This window comes from Pholcus phalangioides, unplaced genomic scaffold (genome assembly GCF_987345545.1).
Source record: "Pholcus phalangioides strain wild (caught in Gottingen) unplaced genomic scaffold, Ppha-v1.0 ptg000015l_1, whole genome shotgun sequence".
In the NCBI taxonomy this organism is placed as follows: domain Eukaryota; kingdom Metazoa; phylum Arthropoda; class Arachnida; order Araneae; family Pholcidae; genus Pholcus; species Pholcus phalangioides.
Genome location: NW_028301608.1, coordinates 111036534 through 111050402, shown reverse-complemented (window position 1 = coordinate 111050402; position 13869 = coordinate 111036534). Strand labels below are relative to the sequence as shown.

Below are 13869 nucleotides of genomic sequence, written 5' to 3'. Positions count from 1 at the left end.
AAGCTGGCCTCAATATTTTCTCATAATCCTTTGAATCCTCATAAAAAAAATGTAATTCCGTATATATACTCTTATATTATTTTTGTTTTCCACCCTAAGTAAAAGGAGTCCTTTTATTACGTCTTTTGCAGTACATAGCAATTGCGAGAAAAGATGGAAAAAGAGGAAATGGAATTTTTACTTATGAAACCTTTCATGGTCGTATTTTTATGTTATGTTTTCAGTGAATCGTAATACAGGGGTGATTATATAATTGAAGTTCCCGTACTCTGGGTTGTTTTTTTCCTCAAAAACTACTGATCGGAATACAGTCAAATTTTCAGGCTATCTTAGTGAGATCATGGCAGGGCAGAGAGATTAATACAATGAGGTTCAATAAATGGGGGCTTTTTTTTTTTAATTTTTCTTTTTCCGTGGCTCATATAGCGTATATGCCAAGTTCCACTGGAATACGACCACCAGAACGGGCGCTATATAGATCTGAACTCTGAACGCTGGGCCGCGACTAGCCAAATGTCGAGATGCAGCTGTGTGTAATATGTTTATTTGTATACTTTGTATATAATCGTTTTCTTGGGTCCGGCCAGGGTTTCGGGTTCATGAGATCCGGGGAACCCTGGGAATTCTGGGGCAGGACACTCACACTTCTTGCACGACTCAATCGGTTGCAAACTGCCTATGGCTATAGACCGGAGTTGTTCTCGATTTGAACGAATGAATGAAATAATCAGTGTTGATTAGTAGCACTGGGTGATCCAAAAATAACAGAAAAAGTCCACCAATCAAACATCAATTTCGAATCAGGAAAATTTTCAAGGTCAGTGACATCGGACATAAATGGGATTTGACCATATTTTCACTCTCAAAAAGCAGTTATAAAGTGTGCATGGGAAATCTAAAGGGATGGGGAGAATCTAACTGTTGCTAACGCTTAATCTCTGTTACATCTGCTATGATGCATTCGACCACGCAATAAGCCACCAGTTACGTATTTCTCACCAGTAGAGAAACCTTACTTACGTACGTAAGTGTAGTTCCCATTTAGGAAGATACCTAGGGGCGAATCTTCTCGAGAAATACGAGCTCTTCTCGAGAGTGATATATGATATAAAGATAGCAAACATTATTCATCGTTGAAGGAATGCATTTTGCGTCGACCACTTGTGTCGTTGACGGCCATTTGCTCCATTCATCAGCGGCAAAGAAAAATGGGAAAAATCGCTGCCCGATCCGAATTGGCTTCGCACAATATTTTCTGCTCCAAGGGTTATATCTTACTCTCGATTCCAATATCGTACGAGAGAGAGAGAGAGAATCTGCTGCCGACGTCTCATCGAATTCCAATATATCGTGACTAGACTTGACTGACTGACTGAACTTCCCATGCGTCTTCCCAGATGTTTAAATCCATGTTCAGATAAAATAGATTTTATTTATTTTTTTTCTTTGGGGAGAAATGAAGGATTGTATTTCTCACTCCTGGAATACAATGGATTCATTGGACATCTATTGGTGAGTATCTATAAATAGCAGAACGTAGAATAATGACCGTCTTAACTCACAGTAAGTTCGATGGATCCATGAACATCGGCGGTATTTCGCTGATAAACGCGTAAAAGGATGTCTTTTTGTGTCCCATAAATTCGTAACTAGTTTAAAAATGAATAAAAATTGAAGAATTGGAATGAGAACGTGGTGTGCGAAAAAAGCTACACTCACGAAGAGGGATTTTTTGGTACCGAAAAAAAATTAGTTCAAATTTTTGTCAGAGAAACCAGTCTGATAGGAGAGGGACCTGACTTATTAAATCCCTTATGTGTCCGAAACGTTCGTTAAAGTTCAGCTAGAGATTCCTGGCTGAGGTAAAACGACCTCACCAATAGTGTTTAGGCACCCAGTTTAGGGACCGATGCAGGGCACCGGTGTGTAGGCGCCTATCTGTAGGACAGGTTGTTGAGCTCCATTATTAAATATAATAACAATCAGAAGGTTTTTTATAATACATGTTTAATTTGGTACGGACACATAAAAATGAAAGACATCACATGACAATGGTTGCTTGCCGACTGCGAAGAAAAACATTCGATTTTTTATCGCAACTTGCGTTGCTAGGTAACAAAATATTCTCATCAGAAAATTGCGAAGTGCGACGTCATAATTTTTCCGCAATCGGTGAAAGTTCAAGTAGAGGTCGCTACACACTCCCCCCCCTAGTGTCAACGAAATGTCGTGGTCGAGTATCTGTCGGGGAAGTGGACATGACGACCGGAACGAGTCACAGTTGCTGGTACTGTACTTGGATAAACTGGCGACGCCGGACGTGATTTCGAACAGCAAGCTTCTCAAGGTAAGCGAGTAATCGTTTCCTCCGTTCCAAATGGACAATCCGCCGAATGTCGATCGCGTCGCTATAAAGCCGCCTCCATTTTGGAGAAACAATCCAAACTTGTGGTTTATCCAACTAGAAGCACAATTCTCGATCGCAGCGATAACTGCCGATGCTACGAAGTTCAACCATACTATCGCTGGTATCGATGCCGATATTTTATCGACAGTCCAAGATTTAGTTCTAGAACCTCCCCAGCAGAATAAATACGACGCGCTGAAGACACGATTGATTCAGGTTTACGCGGAGAGCGAATCATCGAAAATCCGTACGCTACTGCAAGGTTTAGAACTAGGAGATCAAAAACCATCGCATCTGCTTGCCCGAATGCGTGAGCTTGCCGGACGTAACTTTAGTGATGACTTGCTGAAATCGTTGTGGTTAGCGCGACTCCCCGCTAACGTCCAAGCTATACTAGCTGCTTCGAGCGAAGGGCTTCCACAACTCGCTTCGATGGCAGATAAAATCGCTGAGTTGGCCATTCCAAATATCTGTTCAGCATCCGGTCGACCTGAGAACGCAATCAGCCAATCACTGGAGCAACAAGTCACAACTCTGACCAAAGAGTTGAGTGAGCTGAAGGCCGCTATTCACACTTCACAGCGACAGCCTAGACCTCGATTCGACCATCGTCATCGAGAACGGTATTCTCGCTCGCGATCCCACAGTCGAGCCCAATACAAACAAGCTGAAAATGGCTTCTGCTTCTATCACACCAGTTTCGGAGCTCAGGCTAAGAAATGTCAACAGCCCTACTCCTTCAAAACCTCACCGGGAAACTAATAAGGCAGTCGTCCACCGGCCAAGGCCACGACTGCCAATTCGTCGACAGAGTCATACTGGCCGATCCTTCCACCAACTGGACTTTTTTGATCGACACGGGCGCTGATGTGTCAGTCGTCCCGCGAACTGTCGTCAATACCCACAAGAAACCCGAGAAGTTGATTCTTACAGCCGCCAATGGTTCCTCTATCTCAACTTACGGTACCAAACTTCTAACATTGAATTTGAACCTCCGAAGGACATTTGCTTGACCGTTCATCATAGCCGACGTAACCCAACCAATTATTGGTGTAGATTTTCTATCGCATTTCAATCTGTTAGTCGATAGCAAACATCATCGCCTCATCGATGGAACGACCTTGCTATCTGCCACTTGTTCCATTGCAAGAAATATCGCAGCTCCATCTTTTTGCTTGAACGGTATCGATCTATTATCATCGCCATATCGGGATATAGTTAAAGAGTTTCCTGATATTCTCCGTCCACACATCCAAAATAAGAAAATTAAAGAGCACAATATCAAGCACTTCATTGAGACTACAGGTCCACCAGTTTTTGCCCGACCTCGACGGCTTTCCACGGAAAAGTTGAAAGTTGCGCGAAAAGAGTTCGAGTTCATGATGCAACAAGGATTTTGTCAGCCTTCGAAGAGCAGTTGGTCTAGTCCACTCCATCTAGTGCCAAAGAAATCTGGCGACTGGAGACCGTGTGGAGACTATAGAGCACTCAACAAAATCACAGTTCCTGATCGTTACCCGATTCCTTTCCTCACAGATTGCTCGCACATTCTCCACGGAACGACAATATATTCCTCAATCGACCTGATTAGAGCGTATCAACAAATTCCAGTGCACGAGCCGGATATTCCAAAAACAGCAATTACTACACCGTTTGGACTCTTCGAATTTCCGTATATGACCTTTGACTTACGTAATGCAGCGCAGACCTTCCAGAGATTCATGAATACGATCCTACAAGGATTGGAATTCGTATTCTGTTATTTAGACGATATCCTGGTAGCTTCTCCAGACGAGCAAACTCATCTCCAACACTTACGTGAAGTATTCAGTCGACTTGACGAATACGGACTGTGCATAAATGTGCCAAAATGCATATTTGGCGTCCCGACCATCAAATTCTTGGGATATGAAATTAGCAAGAATGGACTCAAACCGTTATCCGCCAAAGTAGATGTCATCAAGAACTTTATGCAACCCACTTCCGCCACTTCCTTGCGCCGATTTCTGGGCATGTTGAATTTTTACCACCGGTTCATACCTAAGTGTGCGAACCTGCAGCGACCACTCACCGCTATGTTAGCAGGTCATGCGAAAAACAGCCGGAAACCACTCAATTGGACTCAACAAGCTTCACAAGCCTTCGCCGATGTCAAGGAAGCGCTATGCAACGCCACTTTGCTCGTTCATCCAAAGCCAAACGCGCACATTTCTCTCGTAGCAGATGCATCGGACAATGCCATCGGTGCAGTGTTACAGCAAGAGCATGACGGTGTGATCCAACCCCTCAGTTTTTTCTCTCGCACACTCTCCCAGTCTCAAGTAAAATACAGTGCGTATGACAGAGAACTTCTAGCTATTTATAGCGCAGTTAAACATTTCAAATGCCAGCTAGAAGGACGTCATTTTACCATTTATAGTGACCATCGTCCATTGATGTATGCCTTCAAACAAGACCCGAACAAAGCTTCGCCTCGACAACTACGGCAATTAAATTATATCGCAGAATTTACTACTGATATCAGGTATATTCCCGGACCAAACAATGTAGTTGCTGACACTTTGTCACGCATCGCAACTATTGCTTCTCCATCACCAATCGACTACGATGCGATTGCCGACTCTCAATGTGACGATGAATTACGTGAACTCCAACAAAGCTCATCATTGAAAATCGTCAAACTGCGTTTGCCGGACAGTAATATAACGAAGCACTTGTTTTGTGACATTTCTACGGGGCACATCCGTCCTTATATTCCAGAATCACACAGAAGACAAGCTTTTGAATCACTCCATACGCTTTCTCATTCAGGTATCAAAGCTACTACCAAGTTGGTTTCTCAACGCTTCATCTGGCGCAACATCAAAAAAGATTGTCAGGCGTGGACTAGAGCATGCATTGCATGCCAACGTTCTAAAGTTCACCGACACACTCGTTCCGCTCTGGCCGAATTCAAAGTACCAAACAATAGATTTCAACACATCAATCTCGACATAGTTGGCCCATTGCCATTATGCCAAGGCTCACGGTACCTACTAACGATAATAGACAGATATTCCAGATGGATCGAAGCCGCACCTATGCCAGACCAAACTGCCGAAACAGTCGCCAAAGCCCTAATTGCGACCTGGTTTGCCAGATTTGGCATACCACAGAAGATTACCACAGACCAAGGAAGACAGTTTGAGAGTCATCTTTTCCAAACCTTAAGCAGATACCTCGGATTCCAACATCACAAGACGAACGCATATCATCCTCAGGCGAATGGACTCATCGAGAGATAACACCGATCTCTAAAAGCTGCCCTAAGATGCCGAATCCAATCCCATGCAGCTTGGGTTGACGCTCTTCCATTAGCACTACTAGGCCTGAGATCAGCAGTGAAAGAAGATTTAGGATGCTCTTCCGCCGAAATCCTCTACGGATCACCATTGCAACTGCCTGGCGAGTACTTCTCCGCAATACCAGACATCAAACAGTCCGATTTCGTCCATCAACTTCAAAAACTAATGCGTTCAATGAAACCCATACCTACAACAACTCACGGATCTACGCCAACATATGTTCCTACATGTCTACAATCCGCATCTCATGTCTTCCTGCGTAACGATGCACCACACTCTGCCTTGCAACCAACGTATCAAGGCCCATTTCTGGTCAAAGATCGACGAGATAAATTCTTCGACATCGACTTCAACGGGACATCCAGGAGAATCTCCATCGATCGGTTGATCCCAGCTTTCCTAAGTGACCAGCATACCCAAGTGCCTTCGACGTCACCCGTCCATCCAAGTACAGTACCAGCAACTGTGACTCGTTCCGGTCGTCATGTCCACTTCCCCGACAGATACTCGACCACGACATTTCGTTGACACTAGGGGGGGAGTGTGTAGCGACCTCTACTTGAACTTTCACCGATTGTGGAGTGCGACGTCATAATTTTTCCGCAATCGGTGAAAGTTCAAGTAGAGGTCGCTACAAGTGCTTCATCCACCAATGTTAACATCACAATGAAAACTTATGCAAGGACCAGTTACGGGAAAATTCAGAACCTGCACACAGGACTCTGATTTGCATATTTCCAGTGATTCGCTTTCATGCAGTTCCCTCTATTACCAGAAATTTAAACTAAATGTTTTTCTGTGTGTGTACTAAAAAAAATCCCCCTCTTCGTGAGATAACTCTTTCGCAAACCCCATCCAAATATACCAATTCCTACAATTTTTATGAATTTTTAAACTATGTACGAAATAAATTATGGTGCATACTGTATACATCGCTGAAAATATACTACAGTGAAACCTCGATACAACGATACTCTGCGGTAGAAGGGATTATCGTTATATCGAGAGGTAGCATTATCATCAGGCTCCGCCAAATTTTTGCTACTATTGGCATTTCTTCTGAATTGGCATTTGTTTTAGTACCACCATAAAATACATTTGTAATCATTTATTCGGCAGCAAAAAATTCCAATGAATTAGTTGATGAGTAAAATTCATTTGGTTGTTTCACTCGGTAAAGCAGCTTTTTTCGCAACACTTTTGTGTACTACACAGAAAGTGGCTTCTTGGCAATTCCATTAACACTTTCGTAGGGTAGATACTGAATGAATGAACGCCAGGGGCTCTACCACCGGACTTATCTCGTTGCCGAGATCTCTTCCAGCCCAGCTTCGGGGCAGAGTCCGGGACAAAGTGAGTGCACCTAACAGTCTGAGTGTGTAGCTAGTGTTGTGTTTGATATTTCAGTGCTGCCATCTATACTTCAAATTGTGAGTGAAGTGTAATGATTGAATATTTGTAGCGTTGTAGGCCTGTTGCTCTTTGTGGCGAGACTTTTTAATGGGGGATATCGGCTCGTATTCGCGCCTTGAAGTGGGAAACCACAGAAAACCAACTTCAGCCGACCACCACTGTGGCGCCGGTGGGGTTCGAACCCGGATCCCCGTAGGGTAGACACTGCAAAATACCCATGTTACCTCGAATGAACAAAAACTGGTGAGGAATTTAAAAATACATTGAAAGCGATTTTGAGTGAAATATAAAAATTATCGTTGTAGCAGTTTTAAAATCTCCCTTAAAAAATATTGTTATTGAGGAATTTTCCGTAGTGTAAAGGATATCGTTGCATCGAGAGGAGTTTAACGTTAGACTACATGTAATCCAAACATGATTCGAAAAAATATCGTTGTAGAGGGATTTATCGTTATATCGAACTTCGAGACGCGAATGCGAGCCGAGATCCCCCCGTTAAAAAAGTGTCGCCACAGAGAGCAACAAGCCTACAACGGTACAATTATTCAATCATTACACTTACTCATAGTTTGAAAAATTTATGGCAGATGTCAGCACTGTAGATAACAAGCATAACACAGAAACAAAACTGCCCGTTAGGTTCACAACACAAATACACGTACATTCCAACATGTACCAATTCGTTAAAAGTACCACAGAGGAATATGGACGGGGTGGTTTAGCAGCACTAGTATATCAAGTATCGTTGTAGCGAGGTTTCACTGTATGTAGTTATAATAACACTAATTGTCACAAAATATAAAAACATGAGAGGGAAAAAAAAAATAGAAGCGAGGGAGAAAAGGAAAAAAGCTAATGCAAACGTAAAGGAAAGAAAAGACGCATTTCTCTTTCACAAGGTCACAAATGAACAGTCCAGAAGAAAATGAAAGCGAGAGCTCAAGTATTTCTTCCATTTATACGGACCGAGATATCTCGTCCCCGATTCTTAAGGGTTTAACACAAATGATGCTAATCATAGTATAACTTTATGAATCAAGTTACTGTATGTCTGTCTCCTAGTGTAATGAATGACTTACCTGGTAAGCGTCCCTTATGTTCAGATGGCTCTTGGTCTGTGCCACGTGACCGGCGATGCCAACTCCGAAAGGTATCGGAGGTATTTTGTCCTCGGAACCGGCAGCCTCGAGGGCGTCTTGTAAAACGGAATGGGAAGTTACGTCGAAAAGCTTCGCAACCAGGTACCGAGATCCCCTGGACCCCTTGGCGAGAAACAGGGACCCTCTGTCACTGTTCGTCAGGACGCTGACGTTGACCAGGATCTTGTGGCAGAGTGTGTCCATATCGAGTTCGTTCGCGATATCACGAATCAGTTCCATGAGCAGATCCGGTTCGTCCAATGACCTCAGGCTATTGTGGAACTGTTCCCGACTCCTGGAACGGGAAGACACGGTTCGATCAAAAAATCGAATTCACATTGATCAATGATTGGTCCATTCGAAAAGAGATAAATTGACATTGGAATTTATAATTATCATACTCACGCGATATAGTTGTTGATCGACCTTTTCCTCTTCGGGAACGCGATTATGTCCTGGAACAGCTCTGACGTCACGGAATTCCGCCCGCTGCGAGTCACCTGTGCGTAGGAGTCGGTCAGCGAGAATGTTGGGCTTCCGTCTGCCACCAAACCACACGTGGTGTTGTTGTCTGGGTCCTGACCGATCGGTGAAGAGGGCTGATGGTCCCCGATGTAGCCATGACTGTTCAGCCATTCGTACACCATGTCCTCAGAAGCGTAACGGGAGAACCATTCTTTGGCAAACGATTCGTTCTCCAGCAGATATTTGGTCACGGCACCATCGTCTTCCCGAGCGATGGCGTCTACGACAGCGGCGTAGTCGGTTTCGTCGGCTGCGGACAACGACGTCGCGCTACTGTTGTTTCGCAGGCAAATGTCCCCGCAGTCAGCTTCCTCGTCCACCACGTCCAGTTCTGCCATTCTGCATTGACCTGAGATTGAAAAAAAGATAATAATTACTTTAACAGTTCTTGTAAAGCGGGGGGGGGGGTGGTCTTTTTCGAGTCGGAGCACTGTTCGTGCCCACCATCAGAAGAAGAGCACCTATAACTCTGGCAGCTCTGACATATGCTCAAAACATCATGTTTCTCAAGTTTATTGCACATGCAGAGTTCTTGAAATAAAATCAATATTTTAGTCTTTTAGTCAGCCCTTTCACCGTAAAAGTTCTGCGGATCGTAATTAGAACGTTCTGATTCTGTTAAGGATTATTATATTTCTCGCGGAATCCCCTATCGATATTTCGGAAAACTCTGGGGCTTAGCGTAACCTCGGATGAGGTACTCTGACCTAAACTGAGATCAGCACAATGTGACATCTTGAGTGCATCTAAAATAAGAAGGTTTAGTTGAAATGTCATAACCGGGCCAGGCGTGAATCAAGAGAGGACGGTGGAGGCCGATCACCCCTTAAAAGAGCCCAGGAACACACAAGGAAAAATTCTCAGATTAACTAACGTAATTTCCGCCAAATAAACAGCAACTAAATAATAAGACAAAGATGATATAATCACTAGGGTAACGATGTTTCATCTGTAGGTCGTAAAAATCCGAGCCCTAATGCTCGTATACCCCCCCCCCCTCCCCCGGCTTCTCTCCCACTCTTCAATTCAAGATTTCGCCAGTGGCATTTTGACGGCGGCCAACAGGGCTCGAAGCCAGGACCTTAAACCGTTGAGATTTTTATTAATGTGGATGTACAAGGTTTTTTGGTGCATAAGGTAGGCTCAAGAGAGGTCCCAGCAGACATCTGGTTCTCGAAACCTCCGACTTCGAATTCAAGAACCAAATACAACCTGTGAAAAGGGATATATAACTCAATCAGACCTTTCTTGTTTATTGATCTCTTGTTGATTGGGGGAACAGGCTCGGTAGCCCAGGTCGATAAGGTACTCACTTGAAGTACCAAAAGATGTTTAGAGGTGTCGCGAGTTCGATACCTGGTTCGTCCTTGCCAGAAACTTTTCTGACGCAAAGGTACAGCAGAAACAGTGACAAAATTATCACGGAAAAGAGTTGCTACCACAAGAAGTCCCACATAGGGCTTAGCGCATCAACCTCTCGGTGAGTATAAAAAAAGGCTGCCGTTCGGAATCGGCAATAAATCGTAGATCTCAGTCTAATTAGCCCTCATGTGTAGAAAATGACTGTGGCGGGATAAAAGTTATCAAATTGATTGGGGGGAACGTGTAAAAATTTCAGTCTCCACAATTTTCATTAAAACGTAAGTGAAATTATCATTTCTTTCTTAACAAAATTTATATAGTTTATATAGTTTTATTCAAAGGAAAACACATTGAAGGGAAGTTATGAGATGAGCAGAGTCGTCTCAGTATCTCCATCGGCTCTCGGGCAGAGGACATACTGGGTCCTTACATAGCTCGAAGTATTTAGAAAAATTTGAAAACAGCGATGTTTACCATATTAATTACAGATTTCAAAAATTCAATTTAGCCTTGTTGAAAATAGGGACCAAGACGGGATAATTCGCAAATAAGTTTGGACGACCGAAACTACGGGAATAACCTGTAAAACACGAGTCATATACATAGTTACTCTTTATATACAAGTTTGTGGCCCGCGAGCAGCAGAAATTCCGCATATACCTGGCCCAAGGACTTGAAAAGTTGTGCACCCCAGTCATAGGATATTCTCCATCACCATTGACGACAGTGAATTCATGCAATGATCGAAGGAGAAACGGAATTTCGGTAGAGACGGACATTTTTGGGGGAGGGGGGGGAATCTTTGAACTATTCCGATGGTGAATCCCTATACAAATTATTGAATCGAATATCTAATTAGTTCTTCAAAGTTCAAATAATTAATTTTGAGACTCTCCAAAAGACGGAGTTTTCGTTCTGCATAACGGTATCGCAAGGAATGAGAAGTGATTAAAACTAGCCTTGGTTCCAAAGCAATTTCACTAACGGTACAAAGAGCGACTTTTACAGATAATAAAAGAGACCTGCGTGCGAGAGTGTGTTCCCGAGGATTTCAGAAATTGGATTTGGACCGACTTCGGATGGCATTTCTAGGAAATGCGAACAAGAATTTGGTACTAAATTGATTAAAGGATATTATTAACAAGCATTTCGAGGAAAACCTGTAAAAGGCACGATGTATATATAGATGCCCTACTACAAAATTCAGGATTTTCACACAGATTAATGTGCTATAAAAGAATAGGAGAATTAATTAAAAGTGATTTCGATTAATCCTCTCTCCCTCTTTCATGGTATAAGTAGGTTATTGCATATGTATGTAATGCATAATAACATTTAATTTGCATCTAGACTATAATAATAATAATAATTTTCGGATAAATTTTTTTCCTTTATTTCCTTTATTTAAGATTTTTAAACACAGTTACAAAACATTTAGGGGCTAAGCAAGCTTGTGAGCCCACAAAACAATATCTGATACATATCTGTCGGCATAAATAATAACGAGAAATAAAAAAAAACCACACACATATATATATATATATATTATTAATCCCAACCTAGTTTTACGGCATACCATGGCCCGCAGGCTAAGAGTGGCTCTCTGCGTCATCTGATGTAGCCCGTGACCTCGGACCTTTTTTTGCAAAAATGAACTAAACGGCACATTGTCAGATCACTTAAGGGACCCGTAGCACATTTACACATCACTTAAGTGACTCGCGGTGCAGTTTCACATCACCAAAGTTGCCCTTAGCACATTCCCATATCACTTAAATAACCCATATTCACAGTGCATATTCACAACTCACTTGAGTGACCCCTTGACGCAGTTGCAAATCACTCGAGAGGCCCGCGACACATTGACAGATCACTCAAGTAGCCTACGGTACATTCACAGGTCATTTAAGTGGCCCGTAGTACATTCCCAGATCACTTAAGTGGTTCGCGTCATATTCACAGATCACTTAAGTAACCCACGGTGAAGTTCTAGATCATTTAAGAGGCCCGCGGTATATTTACATATCTCTTAAGTTACCCGAGGCACAGTTACAAAGCACTTAAGCGGCCCGCGAAACGTTTTCGAACCAATGAAGTGGCCCGCACTCTCCTAAAGGTTGGGCGCCCTTGTTTACGGGGTATATCACCAAAAGCGTCCAAAAAGAATATAAATTCTAAGCGGTTCATTTAAAAATTCAAGTAAATTATGAAAATGATAAGCAAAAAAAAGAAAAGAATTTTGCTGCGATAGTCGATAAAATACAAGAAATAATTCTCCAGAATCGATGGAAACTGATACAAATATATGATGTGTATATCGAATATATTTTTTCAATTCTATTTTACTATGTTTGGCTCCCAAATCTAGGAGCCCGGTGCGACCGCACCTTTCGCGCACCCCTAAGGGGGCTCTGATCCGTCTCCCTTTAAATATCCTATATTAAAGATAAATGGTATTTCTCGCGAAGGAAAACCGTTTAAATTTCACGCACTCGAGACTCTTCCAAAGTGTTTGGCAATACATAATAAGATCTAGAAACACGAACCATGTATGTTAATGTCTTTTCAGTGAATGTTTCAAATTACTTCCATCATAAAACTACAGAATGCGATCGCAGCAGCAGCTAAATACAGTCGACCATTAAAATATCAATCAGGTCAAGTGGTACTTTTTTTTCTTCGAGTGATTCGGAAGAGGGTCACTGCCGTTTTTGAGTTTTCGGTAACACGAGAAATCAACCATTTAATGACCGCAGGCAAACAAACGAGACCTCTCTTTTGAAAACTCTTTCACTCTTTCTCACACAATTCACCAAAGATAGCTACTGTGGACCACCAACGTGTAGCCGACTAGAAACCCATTTATTCAATATATAGCCCATTTATTTTTAAAAAAAAAAGTTATTCTAAGAGAGACGAGAAGACTACCCTATCCACCTCTCTTAGGATCGATTTAGAATAGCTCGACTCTTAGAATAGCTCCGATATAGTATAAGAAAAAAAAGTGATTCGGATCGACGGGTAAACAGATCTTCCCTCCCACGGGTCGCATAAATGACTGGATATCGCATTTGGTGTTTACTATGTAACAAACATGCCTATCACAGTATTAAGCCAAACGGTCCATTACATATCAACAAACGTCGCTATTTTGTTATGCTTAAACAAAGAGCCGATTCTTTCCATAATATCATAAACTGAGTTCAATTACAAATTGAATGTTCTTTTCGTGATTCTTTTATCTCAAAGTTATTATAAACTGTGTAGAATCGAACCAGAATGGTCCTATTGAAAAGAATGCAATGCTCTTAAATCAATGTAATACTCTTAAATCACCATTTCGAGAGCCGTGAAATGTTAATAGATTTTTTGAGAGTATGCAGAGTGTTTACATCAATGGGCTTTTAAGAATATGTAAGAATATATGAGGGAATGTTGTAATCACGGCCGCGCGTGGTATACATATAAGTGATTATAGTCGGTTGTTATATCTCACAAGAGCTAAGAGCCAACTGGTCAGACACGCTTCTGACCCGCGCAGCAGATGATCTAGACTAGTTAGTGATGGGCAAACTACGACCTGCTTAAAGGTTCTATTCAGCTCATCCTGGATTTCAAAATAACAGTATAGAAATGCTCAATCTAGGTGTTATAAAAAATTAATTAAAGGGGGAAGTTC

At 42.3% G+C, this 13869-nt stretch overlaps 1 protein-coding gene across 2 annotated transcripts in view; it reads right to left on the bottom strand.

Annotated features, from left to right (window-relative positions):
- The window catches only part of LOC149077583 (cGMP-specific 3',5'-cyclic phosphodiesterase-like), a 265605-nt gene that overhangs the window by 202487 nt on the left and 49249 nt on the right, over positions 1–13869 (bottom strand). For both annotated transcript variants that reach the window (XM_089245159.1, XM_089245158.1), the window contains exons 2-3: positions 8709–9177; positions 8244–8598 (exon numbers count right to left, since the gene is read on the bottom strand). In XM_089245159.1, the coding sequence (XP_089101285.1) occupies positions 8244–8598; positions 8709–9166 (813 nt within the window). In that variant the 5' untranslated portion in view covers positions 9167–9177. The remainder of the gene's footprint in view (positions 1–8243; positions 8599–8708; positions 9178–13869) is intronic.